The 20742-nt window shown below is 40.8% G+C and overlaps 1 protein-coding gene across 1 annotated transcript in view; it reads left to right on the forward strand.

The window, feature by feature from the left end:
- The window catches only part of CFAP61 (cilia and flagella associated protein 61), a 200388-nt gene that overhangs the window by 86133 nt on the left and 93513 nt on the right, over positions 1 to 20742 (forward strand). The window contains 1 exon segment of the mRNA XM_075064507.1: positions 5953 to 6080. Coding sequence (XP_074920608.1) covers positions 5953 to 6080 — 128 coding nt within the window.

A 20742-nucleotide genomic window follows, 5' to 3' on the forward strand; every position in this document is an offset into this window, starting at 1 on the left:
TACAGCGGAAGTTGAGCAAGCATTTTTAATGGAGGTGAAGTATGCAGTCTTCTAAGTGGATGGAATTGGCTGTCCAATGCAAAAACAACCCTCACAATTCAATCAAGAAAAGTCACCTTTGTCAGCAGTTGCAACTGAAGCAGCAGATAGGCACTCTGCCCTCCCAGGTGGAAGCAACGTGACAGATGGTACAGTAGTAGATGCTTTCAGGGACAAGAATAGTAGAAAAAATACAAAAACCCATCCTAATAAAAGAATGTTACTTCTGAGCTGCATATTCCTTTTCTAATAATGGTAATAATTATTCTGTGCCTTACTGTAGCTAATGGTTGCTGTTTTATTTAACAAATGAATACAAAAATAAACAAGTTGTAGCTCACTCTTGACCTATTTAAGGTGATGTCTGGTTGCTTCTCTGGGGAACTTCACCGTCTCGTGATATGTTTCGAGGGGTCTCTGCTTCTTCTGACTGATCCTCCTTAGTTTCCTCTTGGTCATAACAGTTCTTGGACCCTCACCTCCAATTATGTCTAGCAGCCCTTCAATTTTAGGGCTGGCAGTCTGCTTTGGTCTTCTGGCTGTTTTCTTAGAAGCAGTCTGATGACGGGCTGTCATCCCTTTGCTGTCCCAGGCCTTTCTGCCTTCTCCTCCTATCTACTCTCCCCTTTATACCAGGCCTTGTTTTCTCTGTTGGTTGCAGCTGTGGGTGCCTGCCTCCAAGACTGGCAGCTCTGGCAGCTCCATTGGGGTGTGAGCAAGCTGTTTGCTTGTAAACAAGAAAGGTTCTCCTCCCACCTCTATCTATGCTCAGTATGGGGTTGTGGACCCCATTACATATCCCCCCCTGCAAAGCCAAGCCCTGGCCCAGGCTGATTTAGGCTACTTCCCTGGACAGAAAATTGGCATTACGATACAAGCTTCCTGCCCAGTGCTGTACCTCAAAGGCATATAGTTGTAGTGACAGGTACCATCTCATGATCCTCAGCTTTGTCTCTTTCATCACACTTAGCTAGCATAAGGGAGCATGATCAGTAACTAGTGCCAACTCATTTCCCAGGATGTAGTACCACAGGCTCCCTATTGCCCAGTTGGCAGCCAAACACTCTTTTTCTATCACTGAGTATACTTTTTCACAGGAGAAGAGTTTCCAGCCGATATACACTATTGGGTTGTATTCTCCATGTACATCTTGGGAACAGACTGCCCCAGTCCTACCTCCAGTGCACCTGTTTGTAGTACAAGTTCTTTTTCGAAGTTCAGGCTATAAGGCACTGGGTGTCTGCAGAGCATGGTTTTGAGTTTTTGAAAGGCACTTTTGCGGGTTGTTGACCATAGCATCTGTCTTGGGGCAGCACTGTCAATTAGTGGGACTGCTATGGTGGTGGAATGGGGTATGAACTGGTGGCGGTAGTATCCAGGTGAGCCAGGAAGGCAAGCATTTGCCTTTTGGTCATGGGGGTCTTGTATGCCTGTAAGGCATGATCTTTATCCTCCGCTGACTCTATGTTCCAGGTAATGGGCTTCTTCCTTTTCTATTGTACATTTAGCAGGATTTGCTGCTAACCCAGCTTCTTTCAGTGATTGGAGAACAGTGGCTACTTTGTCCAGATGGGAGTCTCAATCTTTGCTATAGATAACTACATTATCCAAGTATGCCACCACTTATTGACTCTACAGTTGGAGTAATTGGTCCATCAAATGTTAAAAAGTGGTCACCACTCCATGTAACCCAAAGGGCGTGGCCTTAAAATGAAATAGGTCAAGCGGCATAGAAAAAATCGCCTTCTCCTGGGAATCTGGTGCTAAGGGGATCTGCCAATACCCCTTTATCAAATCCAAAGCGGGCTTCTTGCAGTTGATGTAAGAGTTCATCCACTCATGGCTGGGGTAGGCATCAAATTTAGAAACCATGTTCAGTTTTCTGAAATCTGTACAAAAACCTAACGAGCCATCTGGCTCTGGGACCAGCAAAAATTGGTCTCCTTCAGTCATTCTGGGATTCTTCTGTCACCTCAAGTTCAAACATGATTCTGATCTCTTTCTCAGTGCCCCCTCCCCTTAATTTGTTGGCAATTGGTCAGAGCCCTTCCCGTATTACTGTTCTGGATTTTGTATTAATGCAGTTTGCTGAGAACATCTCCCTGAGGAGAACTGAGACTACCTGTGGGAAAGCATTCACCGTTGGAGCACCTGTTCCTTTTGCTTATGGTTTAGGTTCTTTGGGAGGGGTACTGAGCTTTCTTTAGGCAGTCATTAACTTGATCCAGTTCCTCAGGATACGGTGTGATTAAAAGATTTTTCCTGGCTTTCTAGGGCCCCACTTTCTTTATCACCTCACAAGAGCCTTGCCACTTGGCCATTAACTTCTGAGCTTGGAAGAAGTAACAGGACTCTTCACCCAGTTGAAACATGCACATCCATGTCCCTTTATTCTGCTATTGTTCTTGTGCTTCCTTGAGAATTTTCTCTAGCGTGTTCTCTCATAGCGGCCAAGCTGTCATGTAACTTTACAACATATTGCGCTATGTTTTCAGCTCTCAGTGTTGAGGCTTGGGGCATTTTTCTAATGTTGAAGAGGAAGGCTGGGAATTGTTAATCCTATGTTGAGGATCCCGGGAAATGAATTTGTAGAGCATCCTCTTGAGTGTCTGATCAAATCTACAAGGCTGTCTGTCTGCAGGTGGTACACAGATGTGTGTAATGCTTTAATAATTCCCATACTACTTTCACCAGACGGGATATGAAATTTGTCTTTGGGAACTCCTACCCCCACAGAGACCTTCAGCAGCTCATTAGCAATAGTCTTGTCATGGGAGTAGGTGCCTAAATGCCTTTGAAGATATGGGACAAAGGGCTTTAAATGTGAGAATAGAAGCATGTGTATTAGAACATCCAAACAGTATTTTGGGTGAAAAATGTAGATGATGAGAATTGAAAAGCAGTTTTAATCGCCATTTATATGTTTATCACCTTAAACTTTTTGTTGTGATAATATCTAGCTCTTATATAACGCTTTTCATCAATAGCTCTCAAATACTTCACAAAGGGGGTCAGAATCATTATCCCCATTTTACAGATGGGGAAACTGAGGCACAGAGTGGCGCTGTGGCCTGCCCAAGGCCACCCATAGAGCTGGAAATAGAACCCAGGTGTCCTGAATCTCGGTCCAGTGCTCTATCCACTAGGTCACACTGCTATATAGTGCAGCTGTTGGTTCAAATAACTAAAGGAACACCACCAACTTAAAATTCATAGCTGTGCCTGAAACTTTCCCCCACCCCCGCATTAGTAAAAATAACACCTGAAGTAACAGCTGAATGAGATTAGAAGAATGATTTTCTCTATTTTTTCCATTTGTTTACTTTGTGCATCTGACAACATTTTCTGAATAGATCGTTCAGCTGATTCCCGCCTCTATTATTTATTAGGCCTCAATACCTACAAATACCTTAATATGCGCTTAACTTTAAATAAGTGAGCATTCCCATCAAAATAAATAGGGCTACTTATCATGGGGCAGATCGTCATAGCTCATAATTGTCATAGCTCCATTGACTTCAGTGGAGTTGTGACAGTTACAGCCACTGAGGATCTGCCCCTATATGGTAGTAGGACCTTAGTGAGTTTCCCTTGTTTGTATGGGTCTTTCACAGAGCAAAAGGTGAGAGGAAACAGTTTTTAAAAATGTGATTGTACAACCACAAAAATTATCAGAGTGACTCACAGATAGATGTAATACCTGAAGCTACCTTTAATTCATTTTTTTTAAACTGACCAGATTTCAAGTTCACAGTGCCACTTAAAGTATATTTAGAGTCAAGGGGTTGCAATGTAAAGTCCAGGGCCCTGACTGCAGTCGCCCACGTATAGAACCATTGAAGTCCAGTGGGAGTTCCATGTGGAGCACTTGCAGGGTTGGACCCCGAAATATTACATGTATCATATTGCATAAAGGTATAAATATGCACATTTTATTTTTCAAACAAAACTGCTGTAAAGACATTCCATTAATAATTTGAACTTTGTTTCCTGATTTCTATCATTTCCTTTCAAAAGATTTTCACTTTTTGTCACATTATAAATGCATTCAAACTTCTGAAATGTTGAAACATTATATATTTTCATTTTCATAAAATCATTTTCCTTAAACATGGAGTTTATTATAGCAAATGTTGCTAAAACAAATGTCTAAGTAGGTGAAATATTACTGGGTTTGAGTTAAATTGTTTAAAATGGTAAGCAGAAATTTGTGAAATACTAGGTAAAGCAAAAGTTCTGACAGTGCGGCAGTCTTCTTCACAGTCAAGTCCTTTTAAATCAGACCATTTCTTTAAACATGGATAGCAGCTAAACAGTTTGGAATCATATGAAGATGTGCTAGTTTTGATACGTTTGACATCTGTGGTGATTGCTTGAATCCTAATCAGAACAGCAAACTTCCTAGAATATCTTCTGGAATATTCTTAGGGAAATCCCATAATTGAGATTAAACTAACTGGCCACTGGATGTCATCATTGTACCATAAAAAAATACAGTTGGAGGAACATGTATCTGGCAGTAAAAAAAAAAAAAAAAAGTGGAAGGGCCAAAACATGAATTGAACAAACATTTATCTCTGGATTTCAAAGATTATAAAATATCATTGTCTGGTACAAAAGATTTCTCCAAACCTTTCATGTTTGTAGTTCCTTCCTCTTTAAAGTCACCTTTTTCGTGATTTTTAACTCATCAAGCTCTTGTGTCAACTATTTTATATAAAGAGAAAAATTCTCTAATCTAAATCCATAGAAATTTTTGTAAAAATAATTTATTTGAAAGAATAAATGTTGTTTTCCCCTCGTCTCCTATAGGTAATAGAGGGAAACCTGTTAGAAGTTTTAGATTGCATCCTGAATAAGTGTGTCTGTGGAAATGTAGAGCAAGAGAACAGTGTCTGATGAATAATAAAAGTAGTTCTGATTCCTATTTCTCCCTTCAATGCACATGTGAATTTACAATTATGCATTCTGTGACATGTGAAGTTTGTGCAACCCAAAGCAATAACTAAAATGCAAAGTGTGTAATGCTTCAAATGGAAACAGCCTCTCTGCTTTTCATGAGAAAACTGAAAACTCTATATAGCACACTGCAGAGATTTTCTGTCAAATGCATTATCTCTTGACCCCTCTCACATATTTTCTGGCGCCCTCTGTTGGTTAGAGAAACCAAAGGACACCAGTAAAGATGACTACACCAAGTTTTACTGTCTCAACCAGTGTATACTTTAGGTAGAGGGAACATGAGAAACTATGAATTAATTAAAGTCTACTGACCAGATCTTCAGTTGGTGTAAATTGGCATAGCTCCATTGAAATCAATGAAGATGAGCTGATTTTTGCCAGCTGAGAATCTGGCCCTCAGTCTAACTTTTCTTTATTTGGAAAAATGATTTTAGAAGCCATTTCTCAGTGTGCTGCTTGAACACAGAAAAATCCAAAACATTAAAACTATATTAAATGTATGCTTCAGGTAAAGATATTCCCATGAATTAAAAAAAAAGGTAAAATCTGAAACAATTGCTCCAGAAAGCATAAAAATAATCAAAAGATTATATGAACATATGCTCCTAGGTGCTAAGTGAATATTAATAAATTATAGAAAACTCTCAAAGTTCAGTCTCTAGCCTCCAGCAAATACTCCATAACCTCTTCTCCAAGAGAAGCTGGAACATAAGTTCTAGAACTTTTTCTGTAGCATGTTAAACATGTGCATACTTACCCAGCAGTGTTTAGCCACCAGGTTGATTTGTGGTATGCCTGGGGCAATTCATAATGTTGGTCATGTTGATAAGCCATAACAATAGTTTTAGAAAAATGGAAGATAATGCATTACTAACATTCTAATGATTCTTAGCTGGTTACTTCTGGGTTTATACGTATGTATATATGTCTTGGTTTTGGTTTCTTTTACAGTTAAGCTATGCTTTGAACCACATAAATCGAAAGCTGATGCTAGAGCCTAAAGTGTCTGTCAATGCTAGAATCGTGGTGGTTGGTGCATCAAATGTTGGAATCTCCTTTCTAGAAACACTGATTTTTTGGTAAGTTTTTAAATTTTGCTGGCTTTCCTACAGTGAGGGGACTAAGCTACTTTTTTAATTTTAGAGGTCTTGATTCGGCAATGAAGCTTCAACTCAGCTTCTTTTTCTTTTGGTGCAGTTTTGCATCCGCAAATAATTGCACCTGCATTTTGATGTTTGCATTTGAATTATGGATACAGAATTAGTAGTCAGATCTACAACAGTCTGATACGTGGAGGTAAAGAGGTAGATTTCTCCCTGTTAATTGATTCAGCAATTCAAAAGTACTAATGTAATTGTTTGCAGGTGGCAAAATTGTGCCCACAAAAATGAAGGCCATCTCTGAAAATCAGGTCCTCACTAACAATTGAGAGAACTAAAAATAAAAATTTTAGAATGAAAGGACATCCTGTATATCAACTGTTGAAGGTCTCACAGGAGGACTGAACAATGAGAGTACAAAACTACATTGTATTCTACCTGCAGCATCTTGGCAGTAATGTTGTAGGGTGTGAGTCTTGTACATTCCAAATGGATTTGAAGTTAGCAGCTTGATTAGGTAAATTAAAAGCCTAGAGCCTATTCTAGAACATATTTTGACTCTGTCAATATTGGCCAGCCAATGATCTCAGTGACACCAGATGACAGAACAAGGAGTAATGGTCTCAAATTGCAGTGGGGGAGGTTTAGGTTGGATATTAGGAAAAGTTTTCACTAGGAATGTGGTGAAGCATTGGAATGGCGGTTCTAGGGATGGTGTGAATCTCCTTCCTTAGAGTTTTAAGCTTCAGCTTGACAAAGCCCTGCCTGGGATATTTAGTTTATATAGAACACTGTTTAGCTTAAACCGAGTCTAAGTCCTCTTTGAACCATACGTTTTAGACTTGGTTGCAAAATCAAGATAGATGTGGCTAAAATTCTAGCCATTCTTATATAAACGAGACTGTTGACTTGGAGCTAGGTCTGCACATACCAGGCTGGTGGCAGGGGTCATACCACTGTGCACTTGGCTGTTTTTTGTTTGTTGTTTTTGCTTCACTGATTGGCTGCCTGTGGTTTTTGGGACGGTGGGGTTGGTTTTTATGGGCCGGGGAGGGGAGAATTAAGAACATAAGACAGCTGTTACTGGGTCAGACCAAAGGTCCATCTAGCGAAGTATTTGTCTACCGACAGGCCAATGCCAGGTGCCCAGAGGGAGTGACCTAACAGGCAATGATCAACTGATCACTCTCCTGCCATCATCTCCATCTCTGCAAACAGAGGCTAGGGACACCATTCCTTACCATCCTAGCTAATAGCCATTTATGGATTTAACCACCATGAATTATCCAGTTCTTTTAAACACTGTTATAGCCTAGCCTTCACAACCTCCTCAGGTAAGGAGTTCACAAGTGACTGTGCGCTGGTGAAGAAGATTTCCTTTTATTTGTTTTAAACTATTGCTTATTATTTCATTGGTGACCCTAGTTCTTATTATGAATAAGTAATATGATTTCCTTATCCACTTTCTCCACATCACTCATGATTTTATATATACCTCTATCATAATCCCCTAAGTCCTCTTTCCAAGCTGAAGAGTCGTAGCTCTTCATTCTCCTCATATGGGCCTCTCCAACCCTAATCTTTTAGTTCTCTTTTCTGACCTCTTCTAGCGCAGTCTACCTTTTTGAGGTGAAGAGACCACATTGTACACAGTATTCGAATGTGAGCATACCATATTATTAAGGGCATAATATATTCTCAGTCTTATTCTCTATCCCTTTTAATGATCCTAATATCCTGTTTGCTTTTTTGACCGCCTCTGCACATTGCGTGGACAACTTCAGAGAAATATCCACATCTTTTTCCTGACTCGTTGTAGCTAAATTAGCCCATCATATTGTATGTATAGTTGGGATTATTTTTTCCAATGTGCATTACTTCATTATCCACATTAAATTTAATTTAGCCATTTTGTTGCCCAATCACTTAGTTTTGTGAGATCTTTTTGAAGTTCTTCACAGTCTGCTTTGGTCTTAACTATCTTGAGCAGTTTAGTATCATCTGCAAACTTTGCCACCTCACTGTTTACCCCGTTCTCCAGATCATTTTATAAATAAATTGAATAGGATTGGTCCTAGGACTGACCCTTGGGGAACACCACTCGTTTCCCCCTTGTATTTGGTTTGGGGTTTTTTGATCAGCTGCTCCAGAAGAGTGGTGCTAGGAACCTTTTCCACACTGGCTGGCAAAACATTTAGTGCCATTCCTTCTGTATAGTACCAGAGAGAGAGATGTACACTTCTCCTTTCCTTTCATTTCATTTCATTATGGTATTATTTTCAGAGCCCAGTTGGAATATACATAATGGGCTCAAACCAGAGCCCCACTCAGCTTCTGTAGAAGCCCTCAGATCTTTCTTGCTGAGGATTATCCTGGCATCTGGGAGTCTTCAGGAAGCACAGAGATGCCATATCTAGCTCCTACAGCATGGGCGGGCAAACTGAGGGACGCATCGGGTTTCGTAAATTTTATGGCGGGCCAGTTAGGGGAGGGGGTCATGGCCCAGTCCCCACCTCCTATCTGCCCCCCCACTGCCCCGGGACCCCTCCCCCATCCACACACACCTGCTTCCTGTCCCCTGACTGCCCTTGGACCCCCGCTGCCCCATCCAACCCCTTCTCTCATTCCTCACCGCCCCCCCCATGACCCCTGCCCCATCCAGTCACCCCTTCTCCCTGTCCCCTGAAACCCCTGCCCCTGTCTGCCTCCTGCTGCTCCATACAACCCCCCTCTCCTTTCTGACTCTCCCCCCCAGGACCCCTGCCCCCATTCAACCCCTGTTCCGCCCCCAACTGTCCCGATCCCTATCCACACCGCTGCCCCCTGACCACCACTGCAAACTCCCCTGCCCTCTATCCAACCCCCCCGCTTCGTGCCCCCTTACTGCGTTGCCTGGAGCACTGGTGGCTGGCAGTGCTACAGCCGCACCGTCCAGCACACAGCACAGAGACAGGGTCAGGCCGGGCTCTGCAGCTGGGCTGCCCCAGGAGCTCACAGCGCCACCACCCAGAGCATTGAGTCGGCGGCGTAGCAGGGGACAGCCTCCCGGGCCAGGAGCTCAGGGGCTGGGCAGGACGGTCCCACAGGCTGGATGTGGCCTGTGGGCCATAGTTTGCCCATCTTTGTCCTATACCATTTCCCTTGCAGTCCCTGGTATGGGGGTGGGGAGAGGGCCTGACTGGAGTGTGCTGCACTCCAGTAATCCCTGCCTCCCAGAGGTCCCACTAGGGGCATAGGCAATCTCTATAGATCAGAAAGCTGCAAACCAAATTGCCATGGTTATTATAAGTTGTCCGAACCAAAGCAAATCAACTGTGCAGGCAGAGTTAGAGAACGAGTACTAGTATTTCTAATAGCTAGTACTTTCTAACCTTGACTTGGACTGTTGAGATTTTAATGTCCATTACCTTGTGACCTGCCAAGGCTAAATACAAATGCTGCTTCCGGTCTGGTTAATTTATAGTTATCCACACTCATTTCTAATCCTTATGGCTCATGAAATTCTTATGGCTCAGAACTTAAAACCATCACTGCTCCAGGACCAAATATTACAAGGTTTGGACCAGAAACCAAGGCCATTTTTGGTCCTTGCACTCATCTGTTCTTAGCTGCCACAGATGGGGACAAAGAAACATTTTTGTGATAGGATATTTTCCTAAACAAAATTTTGACTGCGTGAAAGTTGCTTGACAGGATTAGTAGCAGTTCTAGTGTAATGATGATGTGGATGAGCAGAATTCAGGTGAGAAGATCAAAGATTCATAATAAATTATGTTTATTCAATGGATGGAGAAATAAAGTTTTATTCCATGATTAAAAACAAAACAAGAATCCCATACTCCTTCAGCACATACAGTCTATTAAAGTAAGAGGTCTAATTTTATATCTGTGTAAACGGGTGGACTCACCCCTGCGGCGCCTCCTGCTGGTTGTTTCAGGGAATTAGCTCAATTCCAGCTACGGAGCGCCCTCTGCAGGCTGGTGATCCACCTGTCCTCTGCTGGCCCTGGGCTCCTCCAACTGGGTCTCCCCCACTCCCAGGGGAACCCCACCCCTTTATCCCCACTTTGCCTCAGTATTGGCTACTGCTCAGTCATTGTCTACCCCCATGCCCTGGGGCAGACTGCAGTATCAGCCATTCATCATAGGCAGAGGGGTTTTGGCCTGGCTGCCTTTACCCACCCTCCAGCTGCCCCTCTGCAAGCCCAGTACATTGGAGGCCTAGAATTAGGCCCTGCAGCCTGGGGAGTTGCTGGCCTAGGGCTTCCCAGCTCCTAAGGTTTTCCCCCACCCCTGCCTTCCTTTAGGTCTCCTGGGTGAGTTCCCAAGCAGCCAGGCCTGTCTGTCTCTCTCTAGTCAGACTCTTTTTTGCTTCTGGCTCCCCTGGCCTTCTTATACAGCCTTCTGGCTCAGTTTGGGGCGTGGCCCCCAGCTGCAGCCACTCCTGCCATCAGCCCAGGCTTCTGGCTTCAGCTAGGGCCCCTTGCCAGGGCTGTTTTCACCCCTTCTCTCCCGGAGCAGGTGTCCACCCTGCTACAGTCTGCCTTCCTTATTCTCATTGTTTTTGAAGCACTTTTCTTAAAGAAAATATTTGTATAATTTTCATATGTTGGCGATATGAATATCTTTTCCATATGAGTGCATTTTCAAGCAGATTAAAAATGCTTAAATGTGTGTTGAAAAGCTTTTTAAAAACCAATATAAAGTTTTAGATGCCAGATTCTGAATAGACTCCTCACAGCAAAATATTCATTACAGAAACAAAATAACGGAAAAAAAATATTGCCATTTTAATGACTCACTACCTGCTAAGAGCTGAGTTCAGGGTTTTGTATTTCTACTACTACTGTTGTTGGTATCACAATTAGAAATATCCAGATAGCATTGTGAGGGGAGAATAGAAGCCATTTATGAATGGCATTGCATCGTTATAAGCAATTGACAGAATAGCTCCCTTTCGCACTCCCTCCTCTGGACTAACATTCAAGCCAGTGTACCCTCTCTTGGTGTAAGACCCTTCTCCTCTGGTGCTTCTGCCTACCTCACCTTAGACTCTCTATCCCAATGTATTTTTTAGCTGTTACCCTTTTCTGTTCCTCACCATGTGCTGTTACTTACTAAACTGTGTAACTGTGTTATGTATATGACTCTTGCAATGTTGTTACTAATTTATATTACAGTACCATCTAGAGAGCCTAGCTGTTTCCAGTGCCCCATTATGCTAGGCAGTGCACACAACAGGATGAGATGGTCACTGACAAGCTTACAGTTTAAATAGACAAGACAGACAAAGGGTGGGAGAAAAGAAGTAGCAGTATCCCCATTTTACAAATGAAGAATTGAAGTACAGTGAGATCAAGTGACTTGCCCAAGGTCACACAAGAAGTCTGTGACAAAGCTGGGAGTTGAACCCATGTCCTCTGAGTTCCAGTCCAGCACCTTAACCACCAGAGGATCCTTCCCATTTCTACACGATTTTTCATACACTAATTAATTGTATGCTTGACAATTTACCTTTACAGCTCCAAGAGAGTTCCACAGACAAGACTTCTCAGCAGTAAGCCTTAGTCCAGCTGTGTTCTAATTAAGAGTTCTCACAAGATCTGTTTGTGCCATACGTAGGAGTACTGGTCTTGCAGACAATATAATTGAAACTTTCAGATTCATGAAACTTGAGTACTGCCCAATAAGAACCATTAAGAACTCAAAGAATCAAAGGAGCTAGTACTCAGCATCACATTTTACATATTTTTATATTAATATAATATAAGCTTAACAAAGCTAAGTTTTAATTTTCATATCAGCAATTGATAAAGAAAATCTTCTGGTCAATGCAGAGACCTTTTAATACAATTTAATTTAATATAGTCACAATTTTCTACCATTGTTTGAAAAGGTTACATGTACTAAAAATAACTAGATTGAATCAATTTATAAACCCCCTAATCCTTAAAAGAGGAAGTAGTTTTCTCCTCATTTTTCTTCCTACTTAATTATTTTACATTAGTAGTCACCATAGAAACACACAAATATAATTCACTTACCTGCATAACAGTCTTTACAACTAGATTTTAGAAGTGATTTCAACTTGATTGAGACTGAGGAAATATATTTTTCATTAAATACTGAATTATATCTACTTGTTTGAAAGATGTAGAAAACTGCCTCTTGGTGCTATTGTATTGTAGTATTAAATGTGGCAGTAACACTGTAGTTTGTGGAAAATCTATTTGAGGCAGAGTGCTCCAGTTATTTTTCTAGCACATTCAGTGCTTTCACTGTTTGAAGAGGGCAGATTCTAGCATCAGTTCTTATCATCTGAATATAAAAATGTGCTCTGTAGTCCATCCTCCAAAATGCTGAAGTATATTTTGTATGATATTATTTTATTAGAAAATGCTTTTTAAATCCCTCATTTTCACTCAGAGTGAATTTCAGGAGTTTGTAGGAACACCATGCAAACTGCTGGCATTGCCATACTGAATCAGAGCAGTGATCCATCTAAATCTGTGTCCTGTCTGACAGGGGGCAGTACCAGCAGCTTCAGGGAATCCTATAGTGGACTATTATACCCTCCAGGGAAGCTTCTTTCTAACACTCCTTCCTTCAGCAAGTGGTTGGTTCATGCCCTGAAATATGAGAGTTTATAGCCCTAATGTTTTATCCCAGTGAATGTGAGTGCAGCGGTTCTTATTTTCCATGTGCCATTATCCAAAGAAATGTCTCCTGCTCCTTTTTCCTGAGTTCAGTCTTCTGCTTTAGATGTTAGTTTTAGCTCAACAGTAATTTTAGTTTAGTCTACACATGAGTGAGAATTTTTCTCCGAGAATTGACCAAAAAGGAAACAACTGTCAGTCACTCCTCGGCAGTTACACAGGAGAGTGAGGGTGTATAAGCCCCACCTTCATCAGCTGCATGGCCGTCCCTGATTGTGAGTCCACATGCAGGCCTGAAAGCAGGCTTTAGACAGCCACTACACCCCATCACTAATCAAGTGTGTGGGAAGGGGCAAAAGAGAAGCAAGCAGAGCTTGGTTCTGCCCCATAAATTCATCAGCCAGCAGAGCTGAACTAGTGGGGGGGTACAAGGGGAGTGAGTAGCACCATAAATTGCTACAGTAATTAACTTCCCTGCAGGAGCAAAGGCAAGCAGTGAAGGAATTGTGACTCCTGCAATTCATACCCAGGGCTCATCCCTGGCCAGTGCGATTATTTGCTTCTCCTTACACAAAGACAGGAGTTAGGGCACTATCTAGGATTAAGACAAGGTAGTGCAACCTCACACCTTCTGTTAAATCAGCACAATGTTTGCATGTACACCAGCCCTAAAGCAGAGGCAGCAGTCTAACAATGCTCTTTTTGTGGAGAAGCAGTTTAACCCAGCAACCTCAGTCCCTATTGTTCTTCTCGCTCCAAACTATCTCATTGGTGCTCTTGCCTACCACTTGTTGTAGAATGTCAGAGGAAAAGACAATTTTGGATTGAATCAAACTAAAGAAGTACCAGAGACAGATTTTTAAAAGATGGATATTTTTTTTGGTTTTTGGGTTTTTTTTTGCGTTGAATTACTTAGTCTGAGGACAAGAAGCAATAACAAGAAAAAGAGTTTGATCAGACATCAAGTAAAAATATACAATCTTACATTCTCAGTGTTGTGAACACCAAGTTTTAAAAAAAATTGGGTCAGGACCCCCCAAAACCATGCAATTGGCTTAAAAGTAATTTGATTTTTGAACTAATAAGTATTGGGTTATTTTTATTTGCCTCTGGTTTTTGAGCTTTTAGGGCTTATGTTTTTAAGCTTTTGTCTACAACCATGACTTCTAGAGATATGTTTTTTTCTAATTGAAAGCTGAGATTCTGATTACACAATTCCAGGAGCTGAGGTTTTAAGAAAAATACCAGATACCATGAAACTTGTGACTAAACCTGTACAGTTGGCAACTGTTCATTTTTTTGGAAGTTTGGGATATGTGGAATGCAAGATCTGGTTCTACCTGAATTTATTTTAGTGTGTGATCCTTGAAATGTTTCCTGTTATGGAGATATAGTTATATTGAATAAATATATCTGCTTCCACTTATGTCACTGGATATTGAAATATCTACTATAATTATTAAAATAATCACTCAGTGAACTTAATGTACTGGTCATGTGCATTATAAAATTTTTAATTGGTCTTAACTTCCTCATTTCAAACTTGGTAAATTATGCCTTCCTTACTGAGATATACTGGCATATACATGCTAAATTTAAAGTTATAAAACAGTCATATTTGAATTATTCAGCTGCAAAAACAGCACCTGAAAGTATTTTTCAAGTGTGAATTCTGGTTTTAAAAGTACATAGTTCACAGTTTCAAAAAAAGACCTTGAAGCATGAGAAATACCAACCTGAGTTAAATATTTGATTTGAGAAAATTATGAGCAACTGGAAACTGGATATAGAATGAAAGACATCTCGTTTTAATGACTGTTGCCTCAATAGCATTTCCACTTGAACATAGTTTATAGCATTATATTTCATGCATTTTCTTAAATATTGACATACTCTGAAAAAATATCCTAGCTCCCCATCCCTCAGAGTACCTGATTTGTTGTTTTTCATTTACTCTAGTTTTCCACAAACTTTTAGTGTCAACAGTGTTTAAGAATGGCAGTTACAACAGCAAAGTTAGGCCAGGGAAGAAGATAATTCATGTTATGTCATTTTTAGTTTATCCCAGCATATGATTCACTGAACAGCATGCTAACGAGACACTCTGACAACAGTTGATTAGAGTTTGGCTACAAGATCCCAGAAAGTTTCCTCACGGCAGTATCTTGTCATTGGTTCCACTACAATGAACCAATTAGCTTTTTATCCATCTCTTTGCATATAGGTGGGGGAAGTGTTATTGTGTCCTCATTATGGAAAAAGTCCCTTTTAATCCATGATTTTAAAACCTTGTTAATCCAACCTCTGGTGTAAACAATGACTTATTTTCTGAACTCTATATATGTAAATATTCTATACGCATAACAAATAAGAGGTTGCTGAGATCACAAAATGTAATATGATGACACAGAATAGAACATATTTTGGCGCTTAAAGGATCATAGTCTTAAAGTTTATTTCAGTGAGACATTGAATCTGGTCTTAAAATTAAAATCACTAATTTGCCAAATCCCCGATTTCCTGTCAAGAAATCAGCTTCCCTCTGAAGGTATCTAAGAATAGCTTAGAAATACTAGGGTTTTTGTGTTTTTAAAGCACTATTTGCAACAAACCAACTACAACTCCCGTTATCTGGCAGCACACTATTACACAGTATCCTGCACATCTGTCCTGTTTGGCAATAGCGAGCATAATGCTGGCTGTTTAATTAGGCTTTTTATCTTTACATTTGTCTGAGAACATCTGAAGCTTTGCATGTTGCCTGTCACTAATTAGTTGACTAATTAAATAGTTAGTGCTTACTTGCTGATCACAGAGCTAACATGTAATGAAGGGTTTAGTGATCTTTATTGTTTTATTCTATCTGTCTTTGCCACATGAGTTGATATATGTATGCTTCCTTTTGACTGCTTTTTTTTTCATACCAAGGCAAATGCAAAACAATGTTGTAGTCTACCATGTGTTCAGTGTCACTGGGCCTGCATCAGTCAGACATTGTTGCCTTCCATCATTTCTAGTGAATAGAGATCAAGTTGTGACAGAGATAAATAGGATAGGTCATATCTTGCCTTGTTGTTAAATCAGTGTCACAATGGATACTGTCAGTGACTGATACTAGCATAACCTATGGGGAAGGCTATGAGTCAAGATCACCTTTCCTAACAATCATTTGACTTTATTCTGCCAAAAACAATTCAGAATTATTGCAGCCATGTTAATATTTTATAATGAAATGGCTTGTTTTAAGTCTATTTTCAAGTCAAAAACAGGAATAATTCTATTTTAAGCATTTGCCATTTTAAACATACTGTGCAAACACCAGGCTGGGACCAAGCATTGTGGCATGCTTTGTATTTGTATATATTTGTAGGTGCTGTTTTTTATTTTATTTTTTAAAACTATATTTAGAGCAAAGAATATTAAACCTCACAAAGGACCTGTTGCAATGTCCAAAGTAATCAATGAGAAGAAATGTTGATATTTTAATTCTGGAAAAAAAAAAGCTGGGTGACAAAGCATGATAATAGCACGAACAGCTCATTATGGAGCTTTGTATCTGAGTGCCTTGGCGTTTGTCGTAATCTGGACAATGCAGTTGAGAATAAAAACAGACCATTCAAACTGTATTGCAATCCATTTATATTTTCCATGTCTTTGTTTAAATGGTACTGGAAATCACTGCTTTTCAGTTCTGTTCATGATTATTTTTCATTGTTTAAAGAATAGGGTGACCAGATGTCCCATTTTCATAGGGACAGTCCCGTTTTTGGGGACTTTTTCTTATGTATGTGCCTATTACCTCCCACGCCCGTCCCATTTTTTCATATTTGCTGTCTGGTCACCCTATTAAAGAAGCATGCTTTGGAAAAGAGATTTTTCTATCCGTAATTGAGATGTGACTATTGGGATGTTCAAAACAGGCTATCAGCTGCCCATTGGGGTGGGTGGGTTGGTTGGTTGGTTGTTTTTTTAAGTATAGTGGAATTTGCCAGTTGAAATGTGAGAGAGCTGGCTGGTTGTGCTAGTGACTCTGCCCTCTGGTGTAACATAGGATTTGATTCTTGCCTATACATTTTTTAACATTAATGTGTAGATTTTGTATGACAAATTAAGACATTTGTTTGAAGGTATTTGCTTATTTATTATTTTATTTTTGGATGCCTTTTTGCAATGCCTTTTAGAGATCACTTTTTGGGCATAATTCCCCCTGCACCTTATGTTTCTGCAGTGCAAAGAGGAATACCTATGGGTGCAATTTATGTTGAAATGGGATTTGGGAGGTGCACAAGGAGTGGTAATGTAACTGCGTGGTATGTTCCCACAGCAACATAACTGTGAACAGCATCTATACACCAACCCAGATGTGTGATTTCGGTAGTATGTGAAACAGAAGGCATGGCCTGCTGGAGGGGGAGGAGTAGGAGAACAGCCTTTGTAGTCAGTGTGTTCTCCGTGTAAAGAGGTGGGTGTGCCATGACTTAATGTTACTCTCCATCGCAGAGCACCTCTGCCTCCGGGGGAACCAATGCCAGCCAAGCAAATGTGCTTGGGATTTTGGAATACCCAAAAGGGCAGCTGCTACATGATATAGCCATTTATTTTATTTAAAGTGGATTTTGTAATGTGGTATTACACCATCATGGTTTCGGCTCTGGGGGCTATAGTGTCAAGCTTAACCAAGCGGAAGTCACTTCTGCTACTTGCTTCCGAGTTGGAGTCTCTAGGAACATATAAAGACCAAGGATAGTGACCACACATACATTCACTGGTACAAAGTCTAGTCCGTTTTACTAGTTTTGTTAAAGTTATGATTACCCAAGCATATAGAAATTCTATACAGACCTATGCACAAGCTACATCACACAATCAATGGATAATAAACTAAAATTATGCTAGAATGTGGATGTTCTGAGATCAGGGGTTTTGGGGCCTCATTTTTCTCTCGATCTTCAGCTAGCCGTGGCCCCTTCTCTTACACAACTTCCCGCTTTACAACAGGACAAGATAGCACCTTGGTGGCTGTAAAAAATCACACAACTTTGTGAGAAATGTTCTCTTTCTGTATGGAAGATGTCTGGGGAACATCTGGCCCTGAGTCAACAGGGAGAACAAGCCAATGGGAGTCTTTCTACTGACTTCATGCTTTGGATCAGGCCCATACTTTTCCTCTCATTCGAGCAATACATTCAGTATTTGTGCCAAGCGATAGGGAGCATTTCAAAATATTAGATCCTGTCTTGTAACAACACTAAAAAGGATTCAAATTAAGCACTGAGGGTGCAAAAACTGATTTGTAGCGTAAGGAAATAGGCCATAGTATTAAAAATGCCATGTTAAAGAGCTAGAATTTGCACTGGATGTTACTCAGTGAAACATTGCGATCCAGTCTTTTGCCACATTCATACAGCAACAGAATAGTAGCAGACAAGAAATTCAAACACACTCCTGGTGTCCTTTCCTAATCTGCAGCTTCTCAGGGCCTTATTTGCAGAAGCCAGTATTAGTAAGCATTGTAAGAGTGTACCTCACCAGTGATTTTAACGGCTATGTTCTAGGTGATTATATCTAACAAAATCAAGTATACTGTTCCCAAGGTGGTCATATACATTGAGCAAGGGTAGAATGGCTGGGCCCAGTAGCTCACAAGTTCTGATTAGGATTTGAGGATAGATAGCATAGCGACCTGCCAGATGGTGAATTGATTGCAGAGTCTGAGCAAAACCAATTCTGTTAGTTAATAAATAAATAAATAAATAAATCTTGCAACATTTTTGACCCACTCTAGCATGGAAACATCTTGGGAAAGGAAGTTTTGACATCAAAATAGCCCTCAGTAAGGAGAAGTCATTTTGTGTGTTCTGGTGAAGATAGGTTTTGATCAAATTCTAAACCTTTGAAAATTGCATTTTGTACTTGTTCAGTAAATTCTGCATGGGAGTATTTATCTTGTAAACTGTGCAGCTAAGGAGGTTCATAACGTGTGTGTGTATCTGAATAATTTAGCTGCACATCTTCCCTGCATGAGCTGAGACAAGAGCTTTTGTAAGATACCCTGCTCTGTCAGACAGACTTACAAGTGATTCTCTCCTGTGTGGTGTTATGGACAAGAAGATCTTGGAAATTCCACAAACCCTAAGTGAGGGGTGGGCTTTACCTATGCTTGTCAGGAGGAGATCAGGGACCAAATGATACCTCAGAATTATAATTTGGTCCCTACTTATTCCTTGCTCCAGGAGGGGGGTAAACTGGATCAGCCCTATAATGGATGTAGCTTACTTCTTCCAGTGTGTTTAGGAGCAGAGACAAGGCTTCAAACATCTTCTCCCCCTGCCCATTTACCTATACAGGACCCTGCATCAGCTATACTTTCCCCATCCCACACACAGACCAGCAATTCAGGTAGCTGGTGTAAGGAGGAATCTTATGCCACCTTACTCCCGGCACGGGCAAGTAACCCAGCTCATACTTGAGCCTAAAGTGGAGCTTAGGTAAAGGAAGAGAGAGGGAAGAGAAAGTGCTGTTAGTCAAGATTCGTGTGTAAGTTGGTTGTAGTAATGTGTGGTCCCTTAGTTTGCCTCTACTGTTGTCGGTATGCTTTTTTCTTTATACTTACACTCTGGGGGTTTTATTGGTATGCATGGAGAAACAATACAGATATTCTTTAAAAATATTGACAAGGTGCTAAGCAAAATGATGGTGTTGAGAAGAGGGTTTCAAGAGAGCCAAGGGGCAGAAGGGTTGGGTGTTGAAGACACATGGATTGATCAGGGTTTAGACGTCATGTTGTTTGGAAATGAAGAAGACAAAACAGAATAAAAAGAGAACTAATTGAATTATGAGGAAACAGTCAAAGATGCAGGTTGGAGCAGTGTGTGTGTAAAGAAATTCATTATAGAGAAGAAAGCAGAGTTGAAATTAGAGACCATGGAGTTGACACAGATGAGGAATGGAAAGAAGGAGCTGAAAGTTGCAGAGAAGTTAGATAAATCTACTGGAGACCATGAAAGCAATGAGAGGGGAGGGTGAGTTATTCAAGGAGATGAAATGGAGATCAGGGAGGGAGTTTGAAGATAGAAACTGGAAAGATTAAGTGTCTGGCAAAGTCTAGGTAAGGAGAAGGGCTGAGATGGTGAGTTGGCCCAAAGCTAACCATCAAATGGACAAAATGAAGTGAAAAGAAAAAGTCAGACTTGTGAGTATTATGGGAATTTAAATTGTGTGGGATAAGGGCAGGGGTGGAGCAGATAAGAAAAAAGTCAACCATTAAAGTTAGGAGAGCTCAGGGAGTCTGAGGAAGGGAGCTGCTACTCAGAGGAAGGGAGGAAGGGGAACTGAATGGAATGAAGTTAGAGGAGGAGAAAGGAGCAGAATGTTACAGGAGAAGAGGACCACCTTTGAGTCAGTATGATTAAGAGGAGTGATCACCAAAGAGGAGAGAAGCATCCCAAGCAGAGTCAGAGGAAAGAGGCAGGTTTTAGAGAGGGAGGAAAGAAGCAGGAAATAATTTGTGGATCAAAATGAATTTATTGGAGATGTAGCAGGAGTTAAAGGGGTATCAGGAGGAGAGATGGGGAGCACAGATTATAGGAATAATCTTAGCAGAGAGAAAATCTGTGGGGCACGTATGAAGTCTGGAGTGAGGGGTCATTCTATTGCTCCCCTGGCATTCAGGGAGGTAAAGCTGCAAGACAGGGAGAGGGAGGAGCCCTTGTAGCTTCCTTGAGGAGAGTCAGTCATAAGTCAAAGTGAAAATTCCTTGGCTTTTTGGAAGAACTGACAGTAAGATAAAGGAGACAGTGACTGCTTAATGGGCTGGTGCTACATGGTGCTTTGCTTATTCTATCTGTGGGGTACAGCATCTTCCAGAGGATTGCGGAAGAATGTCATTAGTAGAGCTGGCGGGAAATTTTCCAACTGGAAGTTTTTCTGTCAGTAAATGCAACTTTTTTGACTAAATTTTATTTTGAAAAAAATGAAATGAAGTG

This window comes from Chelonoidis abingdonii, chromosome 3 (genome assembly GCF_003597395.2).
Source record: "Chelonoidis abingdonii isolate Lonesome George chromosome 3, CheloAbing_2.0, whole genome shotgun sequence".
Lineage (NCBI taxonomy): Eukaryota > Metazoa > Chordata > Testudines > Testudinidae > Chelonoidis > Chelonoidis abingdonii.